General features: G+C 31.8%; 1 protein-coding gene across 1 annotated transcript; it reads right to left on the bottom strand.

The window, feature by feature from the left end:
• Nucleotides 1-5701: 5701 nt before the first annotated feature.
• LOC146947048 (cytochrome P450 72A68-like) lies at nucleotides 5702-8853 on the bottom strand. Its single transcript, XM_085744767.1, has 5 exons — nucleotides 8512-8853; nucleotides 7470-7684; nucleotides 6931-7175; nucleotides 6454-6841; nucleotides 5702-6355 (listed from the first exon to the last, which is right to left on the bottom strand). The coding sequence occupies exons 1-5, from the start codon at nucleotides 8792-8794 to the stop codon at nucleotides 5924-5926; spliced, it is 1563 nt and encodes a 520-aa protein (XP_085600893.1). The 5' UTR covers nucleotides 8795-8853; the 3' UTR covers nucleotides 5702-5923.
• Nucleotides 8854-11762: the final 2909 nt, after the last annotated feature.

The following is an 11762-nucleotide window of genomic DNA, read 5'->3' as shown; positions in this document are numbered from 1 at the left end:
ACCTGCCTCTTTTTTAGAGGGTGAAGGAGCAACAGCGGCGATGGCTCTTTCACTTGTCCATTGATAGTGGTTTTGAACTATGTCCTCGATCAAAGCAGTTGAAGGTAGAAAAATTAAAAAAAAAATAATTTTAGTCTAACCGGTACTAAAAAATTAATCAATATTACTAACTCCCCGGCAGCGGCGCCAAAAACTTGATGTGTGAAATCCATAAGTGCACGGTTTTATTAAAGTAGTAAAAATATTGTTCCACAGGGAGTTATTGTAATTATTGATTTTCTTTTCAATTGTGATTAGCCGAAAAGTTTAGGTTTAGAAGTTTAGCAAATTTGGTGTTTATAAAATAATAAAAAACGCCTCGGGATTATTGGTTCATCATAATGACAAATCACTTACAATCCAAACCTATATTTTCCTCTTAAATTAAATCCGTTTCTAAAAACAAGTTTCTCTAATGTATTTCATGGTTCCTTTCAGAATTCATAAGTGTGTTTTGTAACGCCCTATTTCTATTTAAGCGATAAAACATGCGAATATAGCAAATATTCAAGAAATAGACACTACGTCTCAAACTAAACAACAACTTACATGCATAGATATAAATCTCAACAGTCGCAGCGGACATATAATCATACATCTCCATATCATATCAATAAATATACCATGGTCAAATACATCATCAACATAAAATTCTCCAAATCTCAACAGACAGTACATCTCAAATAATAAAATAAGTCCAACACAACTAAAAGACAATGACTCGACCTAATCAGAGCCCTAAACTATAACTCCAAAATGATAGCGGAGGCTAACTCCAGCTATGCAAGCACTCACCGCAAGCGGACTACTCCTGCACAGTGTCTACCCATCCATTCAGACAGGTAGGCAGCCAAAACCACTGGAGGTTAGTACTACATCATTCATAATCAATATAAATAACTTGATATAGATAAACAGTTCAATTCTCAATTAATCATCATGAACATTTAACCTCCACATCCACATTCATATAACAACCTCAATCATTGCAAGTATATGATCATTTAGCACACTCATCATCATCATTTAATACAACAATCAAGACTCATGCCATGTGATATGCCTAAACTCGACACATACATGCATGTGGTACCAAATCACCTCAAGGTCGTCACCTCCGATGCAACAAAAACATCGTAATCACCTCAATTGGATATAAAATACGCCACCATAAGTCATGGATGCATGAACATATGACTCGACTACAATGCATATGTTCACACAAACAAATCACCTCACCATCACCAACATTTATATATATGCAATCGACAACAATTCACCATCATATATACAATCACCAACAACATCCATAATTCAATCAACATATAGTTGTCACATATATACATCATCAAACATCTCCACATAAATTATATCAACTATCCACAAGGGATTCATAAAGCAATCGGCTCTCAAAAACATTCTCAACAAAGTTCGTCTCTCAAAATCACAACATTAGAAATAATTGTGCATTTAAGCCAAAACCAAGAAAACAAGTTCCAATGCCTCAACTAAGTATACCTCTAGGCCACATGTGGGTGCAGTAGAGGATACTTTGGCGTTTCACCGGCCAAACACGACGAATTCATGAAAAACTCAAAGTTCGTCTCACTTTCTCACCTTTATAAAAGAATGCAATTTTCAAAGCAAAACAAGTTAAAACTTGATGAAACCAATCACAACCATTTTTAGAAATCATATAAACATTATACAACCTTAATCCCACTTCAATTTCCAGAGAAAAACAAGTTTTCGGAAAAATCAACGTTTGGACCGTTTTTCCAAAGTTAAGTGAAAATTCACAAAATCAAGTCCAATTCGATTCAAACCATGTTCCAGTAGGATCAAGTGCATAAACAGAGGTTTAACAAGTCAAAAAAAACATTTTAGAAAGCTCGGATTGGTTCCCAAGTACACGAAACAAAAGAATCAAAATGGCTGAACAGGGCATGGCTCGCTTAAGCGAGGTATGGTTCGCTTAAGCGACCAGCTTACAGAGGCTACTGGACTTCGCTCGCTTGGAGCTCGCTTAAGCGAACTGCGTCCAGAACCTGCAAATGAGACTCACTTACAGCTCGCTTACTGCTCGCTTAAGCGAACTGTGTCCAGAGGGTTCTGGGCAGGCTCGCTTAGAGCTCGCTGATGGCTTGCTTAAGCGAGGCTTCATCAGTTCAGTCTCCAACTTTCGGGTTTCAAACCCATTTCACCCCAAAATCCCAATTTTGATCATTCCAAACCCTAAAACTTAATCCCAAAGATGTTTATAGGTCATATATGTTCCAAAACACTTAAACATGCACAAGTTGTGAAATTAAAGCATCAACACAACAAAATTCATCACTTCACCAAACTTCCACAACTTTCAATCAACAACAACAATTCTCATCACCAATTCATCAATTCATGATACCCAATGCATCAATTCATCAACAACACATGTTAAAACAACAACAACAACAACATTTGAACATGAATTTATCATCAATCTAACAACTACAACATTATTCATCATTAATTTCATACAAAAACTCATCATGTTCATATCTACCCATTTTAACATACAAATTCAACAACAACAACACAATTATCATTCAATTCATGCATATAATCATATCATCATAATTAAGCACGAATTTCTACAACAAAATCCAAATTAACAACTTAAGCAAAGAACTAGGGATAAACTACAACTATTGATTATGCTTGAATTCTAACCCCGTTACCTTAATTCTTCAAAATCAACACTAAGGCTTACTTTTGCTCCAATCCTAGCTCCAATCCTTGAAGCTTGACCTCCCTCTAGCCTTCTCTAGATCATTCTCTTCAAACCCTTTCCTTCTCTCTATCTCTATCTCTTCTCAATTGAAAATGTTGGCAAAAACCCTATTTTCTCTACCAACTAGAGCTTATATAGGTTCTATCTAATTGAGCTCAACTCACAACACCTCAATAGGCCTAACCCATTTCTATTCTAACCAAAATGTTACTACTCACTTAACGGTAAAATGTAATACTAACGGTCACCTATCGGTAATAAAATAAATTACTACAACTCCCTAGCACTTAGTAAAATAACAACTCTCACTAAGCACTAAAAATAATCCTCATCAAAATTACTAAACTACCCTTACTCACAAAATGACCAAAATACCCATGAGTCCAAAATGACTAAAATACCCTTCTAACACCGAATTCTACAATTCCCGACCAAAAATACACACAGAGGCAAACAATCACATAAGAGCACATAAAACACACATAAATAAATAATAAAATAAATCTAGCGAAAAATCGAGTTGTTACATGTTTCAATAACAATCACGTCTATTATCATGGTTGATTGTTATTGAAACCCTTTAAGAGCAAAACTTATTGCCTCAATACTTCACAAAACTATTCCCTTGGGGTGTTCCCATCAAGGTTTGTGTCGTCTTGTCTAATTTCATTTGTTCCAATATCAAACTTTATCTTTCGATCCTTCGTTTGATATTTGAGATGATGAAATAACAACTATTAAACTTAACCTTTCGGTCCTTCGTTTAATACTTGTTACTGAGTTTGAAAACGATGAAATTAGATTAGAAAATATATTTAAATAAGATTAGGGTTCTAGGCTTGGTTTGATTGGGATTAGGCCATTAGACTCATCCAACAATCCCAAGGCAAAGAAATCTACTCACACATGGTCATCGTAGACAAAGAGATTAAAGAGATGGAATAGAAAGACATGAAAGTAAAAGGCTGAAAGTAAAAGTGCAGAATTGTAAAGAACAAGAAAATAAAGAACTTTGATTCAATAGAAATAATTGTCACAAAGAATTCCCAAGATTCAAAGATGATTTACAAGTCTGATGGTTCCTCAATTTATAGCAAGAGGAACGGCATAAATTTGCACTAAATCGGAACATAAATTTGCACTAAATCGGCACATAAATATGCACTAAATCACCACATAAATCTGCACCAAATCAACACATAAATATGCACCAAATCAGCACATAAATATGGCAGATTTTCCCTCTTTGTAGCTTTCTTCTCAAACAAGCTTTAATCATGCATCTTAATCCATTCTTTTGCTCAAAGACTCGATCTTTCATCATATTTGATCCTAAAATAAAAACAAACAAATTTGAAGTACCAAAGTTCTAAAAAGAAATTAAAACACATAAAATTCTACTAAAATAAACACTTAAAAACCACCTAATTATTGACTTATCAACTTGGCACCTTAAGGAAAATGGAGAGGCCCACTAACTTTTCAACTACAGAAGCAATGGCCCACTAAATCTCGAAGTCGTGTGGTGAAAGAAAATTTGACAAGACTACTCTTGAAAGTCATGATTACCATGACGTCATGCTTTGAAATAGAGTTTTTCAAAAATATCAATCTTCTCCTTCGAAATTTTTCAGTCGAAAATGACATTTTTTGGGGGGCAAATTGTTATGTTGTAATTTCAACATGCTCATTTAATACGGTCAACATTAGTTGACTTTTATCTTTACAGGAATCGAAGTCTTTTCCTTCAACTTGAGGAGTTCGACAAGATGTGGACTTAGTGTGAAAGGGTATAAAAGCCCTAGAATTCGACAAGACGTGAGTCAGGAATGCAAGACCGTCGAAGCCAAGCAATTATTGTTGAGACATGAAGATTTTGAATTTCAAAGAGAAGTGGTTTCCTCAATGGAAATGTGGTAGACAAGCGGTTGTCCAAATGGAAGAAGTGTTGATCGTGGAGTTAGACTTTTTCCAGTTTTCTTGCTATGTATAGATAGTAGTTTTCCATAGGGAAAACGGGTCGCAAATCACTTATAGAAATTCTAAAACACTCGAAGTACCGGTGCGAGAGAAAAGAGTTATACATAATATATGTAAAATGATTTGTCGAACCACCTTTATTTTAATGCAATGCAATTTATCTTTTCTTTAAGTTTCTGCGTTTTAAACTTTTAGCCTTTATTTTGCATTTACTGCGTTTCCTTTTATTTTAAACCTTTTTTCTGTCAAAAGACACCATTCAGTCTCGTCTTGTTCATAAAGCAACCTATGAATTTGATGAACGCACACTCTTTTTTCTGAAAAAACTTTGCACAACATGTCCTATGATTTCTGGTTTGATCATGCTTGTAATAACCGAAACCAACTCTTCTTGTTTACCAAAACAATCAGTAAACACCACGTCAGCATTATTACACAGTCAAATGGGGTTAGGGTTTATTTCTAAAGAATCTTCATGTTATAGGGGTTGAAATCTAAAAAAAAAATTACAGGGGGTAAACCGGAACTCAACATATTGCAGAGGATAAACATATATTAACCCTTGAAATAATTATTGGTTTTGTGGACTATAATGTGTATTAATAATTGATTGATAAATTTCCTTAAAAAAAAATAAATATATATGATTGATACATCGTTCCAATTTGAAATTGTTATTGTAATTTGACCGTTTTGGAGAGAAATCTTTATCACAAGATAAATATATTATTCATCAGAGGATAAGGTCTCAAAGGATCAGAGGCTTAGTTATGATCATGTTGACCGGAGGCAAGACTTCATTTTGACCTTTTAGACTAGAGGCTAACTGATCGTCTGATGTCCAATAGTCATACGATCAAGGTAAATGAGAAGTTATTCATGTTTCTTCACATGAGAACAGAGGATAGATCCTTTAAAACAAGTCCAACGGTCAAAACCCCTTGAACTAGCTATTTCTAAAGTACGGGCCTTACAATAATTTTTCAAATTTAAATTAAAAACATACATTATGAATATTGAAATTTAGATAAATCTAGATGACATAGAAGGTAATAGCTCCATTAAGCTCCAGACACACTTCATGAAAGATAGTGAAAGCTCTAGGTATATATTTCTTCTCTGATGTTGTTTCTATGTTTTGATTTTGCGTAGAATAACATGAGCACCATGTTGTGGCTGAACAGTAAGCACCACAGCTGGAGCATGAGCATATGTTTGAGAAAGTTCAAATGAAAATTTTTGTAAAATCAATGCCATTGCCATCTTTGCTTCCAATAGGGAAAAGGTTTGTCCAATGCAGATTCTAGGACCCGCTCCAAATGGAAAATATGAAAATCTACCATTTGTTGCTTTGGCAATTCCACCAGAAAATCTCTCAGGATTGAACATCTTCGCATCATCACCCCATAGTTCACAATCATGGTGAATCAAAACAATTGGCAAGTAAACATCCATTCCAGCATATAATGTCAAGTCTCCAAGTTTTATATCATTCTCAACTTTTCGAGAAACGCCGGTTATAGGAGGGTACAACCTCAAAACCTCATACAAAATCATGCCCATCTATAACAAAACAATTGATGTTAAGGCTATTGGAAGATATCATCTTAAACAAACATAACTAAGCTGCAATTAGAAGAAGATGAATTTAAAATACTCACAATCTTAAGTTTATTTAGTCCATCAAAGTCTGGTTTTTCATTGCCAAATATTTCTAATACTTCCTTCCTTGCACGTTCTTGCCAATCAGGGTACCGACTCAACAACACCATTGTCCAAACAAGCAAATCTGAAGTAGTCTCTTGCCCTGCAATATGGAATAACATGCATTCCCCCACTACTTCTTCAAGACTCAATCCCATATTCTTGAAGTTTCCATGTTCTTTAATTTCTCTGTGGTTTGACTCTAGAAGGATACCTAACAAGTCATTCTCAGTGGCTTCACCTGCCTTTATTGCTTTCTCCCTCTTGTTAATTATATTCTTAATAGTAGTTTCTATTTGTTTATCATTTTCATTTATCTTTCTATGATCAGCTGTAGGTAAAAACCTACAAGTAAAAAGAATAGTCATGTAAAACTAGCATCTTAGTGATTAGAGAAGGAAAAATGAACTGATACTATGATATAATACTCTTACCTCCATAAAGGAATTAAAGATTTCATTAGATTTTTCATTATAAGTTCACCTTGCTCTATTTGAAGTTGAAATACTTTTCTTCCTTCTTCATAACTACTTCCAAATGACGAACGAGCAATAACATCACTTGTCAAGCTCTGAAGGGAAGGCCATATGTCCATATCACCCGATCCATTTGAAGACAACATTTCTTCCCAATTGCTAATCAAATCATTGCAGCTTTTCAAGAATGTTGGTGTCATAATCTAGGGTGTAATAAAAAAGAAACATCTAAGAGTTCAAATAAACAAAACTATGTAGATTGTAGAAGTGTAATTTGCAAGATAATAAAAAACAAATTATTATTTTTTTGGCGTTAACCATCCGGTACCTAGGAAAAGAAACCCTGGTAATCCGGAGTTCATCCGCGAGTTAAGGATAGTCTGACGAAGAATTGTTCTATCTACGAATTGAACTCGGGTTCTCTCGAACGATTCATCCTTAGTGAAGCTCATTAGTAGAGCAGTGCAAAAAAAATTAAAAAGAAAAAAAGAAATAACCTTCAATTTTTCCATGTGAAAAGCAGGGTTGATTATCCTTCTATGCTTGCTCCACTTTTCTCCTTCTAGTTTAACAAGACCGCGAGTTATTAACTTCATAAACTTATATTGAACCTTTGGGAACTCAGATATCTTGTTGAATACTTCTCTTATTTGCTCAGGTTCATTGAGAATCACCCATGGTTTTGTTCCAAACCAAATAAAAGATTTTTTCCCTGCATACAATGGGTGGAATATTAGTGAAGATCAATTGTACCACGACATGACTTCAATGAGGTTGTCGCTAATCGGCTCAGGATGTTGATGATGAGTTCAATGATCATTATAGCTAGATTACCACATATGGTTCAGAGTAAATTTACGCAAACAACAGCTCTTTTTTTACTGAGGACTTGCAATTTAAATATCTTCCATCAGTGAAACTTTTTACGCAAGTTTTTTTTTTATAAAGCTAAACTATCCCGACCAAATTCATCTAGAAGAATCGAATCTGAGACCTTCATGAGAAACACACTTCAAGGTCCCAAGTCAGCACCACCATACCAATCTAAGTGGGGTTCAATTGCTTTTTCCTTAATTTCAATCTTTGTCAAAAATCAAAATAGCATGAAGTGGTGAAAGCAAGTTGTTCTATAATTGTCATCGACACCAATTAAACAGTCTTGTCATTGTTTCTTTTATAGTCTACTATTATTTGTACTAGTGATCAAAGTAGACCAGACATAACTAATAGTTGTTCATATTTATCTTACTAAATTTATATGCTTGAAAATAATTAACTTTATTCAGTTGATTTTCATTTTCACACTGCTTCGAGATAAAAGTCGAAGTCCCTGTCAGCTTAACTCGGTTGCTAGAGACATTGCGTAATATATACGAGATTGAGTCCGAACTCCAGACACCCCACTTATTCACTTAATGATAAATCTTTAGTAAAAACAGTCAATAAACTTTGACAGACAAATAAATTAGTGATAGATTTTCTCTATCACTTCAAATCAATATTCTAGTGGTAAGATTGAGTTTGAAAAAAGAAAAATACCGTGAGTTTGAACAGCGTGATGAATGTAAGGAGCGACACGTGGTGCAATATCATCGGACAGATTCATGGGTTTGGATTGAACTTTCTTTTGCATCACAAAATAATCCTTTGCATCCCCAAGCAAAAGTCTATAAGGATTCCCTTGAAGGCCTTGTTCTCTTAAAAGCTTCTCTATCTTCTTTGGCTTCAACCACATCCAATTCAATACCCTCCATGCGTATACCAAACCAAATGTCACAGTGATGAGAATTATGGCTGAATTTGTTGCCCAAGATAATTCCATTTCTTTGTTTGTAATAATAAAACCAAACTAAGTGTGTAATAAGTTTTTCAGAAAACTGTGAACATATGAAATCAGAACCATGAAATTTATAGAAGATATTGGTATTTCTTAATTCCCTTGTGTTATTATAAATTACTTATTTTGAATATTTTATGTATCAAATTATGGTGGATTCGAGGACGAGGACCCTCTTCATATTTTAATCTCTTTAATTATTTTTTTTTGCATTTAAAAAAGACATAATTGAATGGAAATTTATTTATTCAAATAAGTTATTATTATTTTTTTAAATAAGTTATTTCAGATATGTCAAAAACATGTCTCAAATTTTATTTTCTGGAGCAGCTGAAGAAGAATATGAAGCCTCATTTGATTTGCTGAAGCTGTTTGATTTTCCAAAACCACCCTTGACATGAAGTTATGAAGACAGAGCATAGACAGAGAAAGGGGAGGAAGAGGCTAGAGCGAGAGGGACAAAAGAAGTGTGATGTGGTGTGTAAAGTACAAAAGAAGAGATTGATATGATGGATATGAATGTTTTTATAAGGGTTAACAGTGTTTTTCACCCCCGTAATATAGGTCATTTCCGATTTTCGCCCCTATAAAATTTTTGGTTTGGTTTCCGTCCTCGTAAAAAAAAAAAAAATCCGGAAAACCCCCCTCCCCCATCCAACTCAGCAGATTCGCTTATGTGGCGTTGAGTTGGCATTTTTTTTCATTTTTTATTTTTTTTAATTGGCCACATGTAAAAAAAAACATTTCCACATCAGATTTTATTTTAAAAAAGGGATGTTTTTGGTCCCTACAAAATGGCGACCTTGTAAGTTTAGTCCTTACTTAATTTTAATAGCATTTTTAATCCCTACAAAAAATTTCTACACTCAATATTAGTCCTTACTCAATCCAAATTTGTTTAATTTATGCTTAAACTCTTAAGTTTTTCAACAATTTTTTACAGGCGTGTTAAGAACGTTATTAAAAGGTCCTCCGAAAAAAATATCGCAAAAATTTGATTTCTACGTCCATATTTTTGTTACTTATATCTTAAACTTTTGTCGTTTTAAAAAATTCATATTTAATTTATTTCATGTTAAAAAATTATAGATTTTAGTAAATGAACCGTTCATAGTGTTCTAAACTTGTATAAAAAGAATCGTTAAAAAATTTAAGAGTTTAAGGATAATTAAACAAAATTTATTTTAGCAGGGACTAAAATTATAAGTAAATTTTTTTTTGTAGGGATTAAAAATGCTATTAAAATTAAGTAAGGACTAAACTTACAAGGTTGCAATTTTGTAGGGACCAAAAATATAATTAATAAAAAAATCCAAAAAATCATAAAAATATTCAGATTATTTACAAAAAAAAAAAATCAGAAAAATATTCATACTTTTTTCCAAAAAATTTAAAAATCGAAAAAAAAATAAGATTTTTTTCTAAAATAAAAAAATCAGAAAAACATTAAGATTTTTTTTTTCAAAATTGAAAAAATTTGTTTTTTTACGAAATTAAGAAGATTTTAAAAAATTCTGGAATTTAATAAGTTGTTTTCTGAAAGAAAAAAATAATTACCAATTTTTTTTTGTATATAGATTTTTTTTCTAAAATTTAAAAAATCAGAAAATAACTATAATTTTTTTTTAAATTTAAAAAATTAGAAAAAAATAAGAAAATATAATCAGATTTTTTTCGAAATTAAAAATATTTTAAAAAATTCTGGAATTTAAATTTCAAAATTTAAAAATATAATCAGATTTTTTTCGAAAAAGTTTTCTACAAAAATAAATTTCTGGAAAAGAATTTATTTTTTAAAAATATGGATACAAATTTAGGAAAAATTCAATTTTTTTTCAAAAATTTTATTCCATAATTTTTATAAAATCATTTTCAAAATTAAAATATTGGAAAAAAATATTTTTTTTTACGAAATTATGAAGATTTTACGATTTTTTTTCATTTTTGCCATCATCGTGGAAATTCTATTTTTCCTAGAATTAAGCTCTTCGTTAGAGGAGGCTGAAATCATAAAATCATATAAAAAATTTCTATCTATATGGAACTTAATGTATTTCAAAATTTTCTAAAATAATACGAAAACGTTCAGATTTTTCTTTCGAAATTAAAAAGTTGGTTTTTTTTATACAAAGAACAAAATTTGGTAATAAAAAACATTTCCAGATTTTTTTTTAAAAAAAATTCCTGAATTTTTTTCTAATTTTTACAATTTTTTTATTTTCAAATTTTTTATTTTTAAATTAATATAAATGAATTTATATTTTTTTTGGATTTTTTAAAATTTTTAAAAATAAAATTTCAGAAATTTTAATTATAGAATCTGATGTGGCCAATTAAAAAAAATGAAAAAAAAGCGAAGTCAACGCCATATAAGCGAATTTGCTGAATTGGATGGGGGTTTTCCGGAAAAAAAAATTGCGAGGACGGAAACCAAACCGAAAAATTTTATAGGGGCTAAAACCGGAAATGACATATATTACAGGGGTGAAAAACACTATTAACCCTTTTTATAATGGTCCATCGGTAAGGGACTTTGTAGATTCCACACCCTAGAATCCACCATTATTGTCACTTTAAAATATCAATAAATTATTAATAATTATTTTTTTCATTTAGAAAGGAATTTGCATATTTATAAGGTTAAAGAGCCTAATATTTCTAGACCAAAAAAAAAAGAGCCTAATATTTAGACTCACACATTATAAATGTATATAAGTGGAAAACTCAGGGTTTGTAGAAGTGGAGAATTCGATATTCAAACCTCAACGTCTATATACCAATATATTGAGCTACCATTCAAGTTGCACTTACACGACCATTAACTATTTTTCTACTATGTTTTTATTTATTGTATTTTATCTATATATTTCATTAACTGCAATTAATACAAATATTTTAGTAAATAAAACACATATTATAATAAAAAAACATTTTATTATTAAAATCGCACGAT

The sequence above is a fragment of the Medicago sativa genome, chromosome 2, assembly GCF_051527215.1.
Source record: "Medicago sativa cultivar Bolivia chromosome 2, Bolivia_mono, whole genome shotgun sequence".
NCBI classification, from domain to species: Eukaryota; Viridiplantae; Streptophyta; class Magnoliopsida; order Fabales; family Fabaceae; genus Medicago; species Medicago sativa.
Note: the sequence above shows the minus strand (reverse complement) of the source record. Positions and strands in the feature narration are given on the sequence as shown.

Bases quoted from the DNA above. Each gene is read 5' to 3' on its own strand.
- LOC146947048 (XM_085744767.1), bottom strand. From the start codon at position 8,794: ATGGAATTATCTTGGGCAACAAATTCAGCCATAATTCTCATCACTGTG. The intron at 7,685-8,511 runs GTATTTTTCTTT...CATTGTATGCAG, and splicing joins TCACGCTGTTCAAACTCACG to GGAAAAAATCTTTTATTTGG. The intron at 7,176-7,469 runs GTTATTTCTTTT...ATTACACCCTAG, and splicing joins TTCACATGGAAAAATTGAAG to ATTATGACACCAACATTCTT.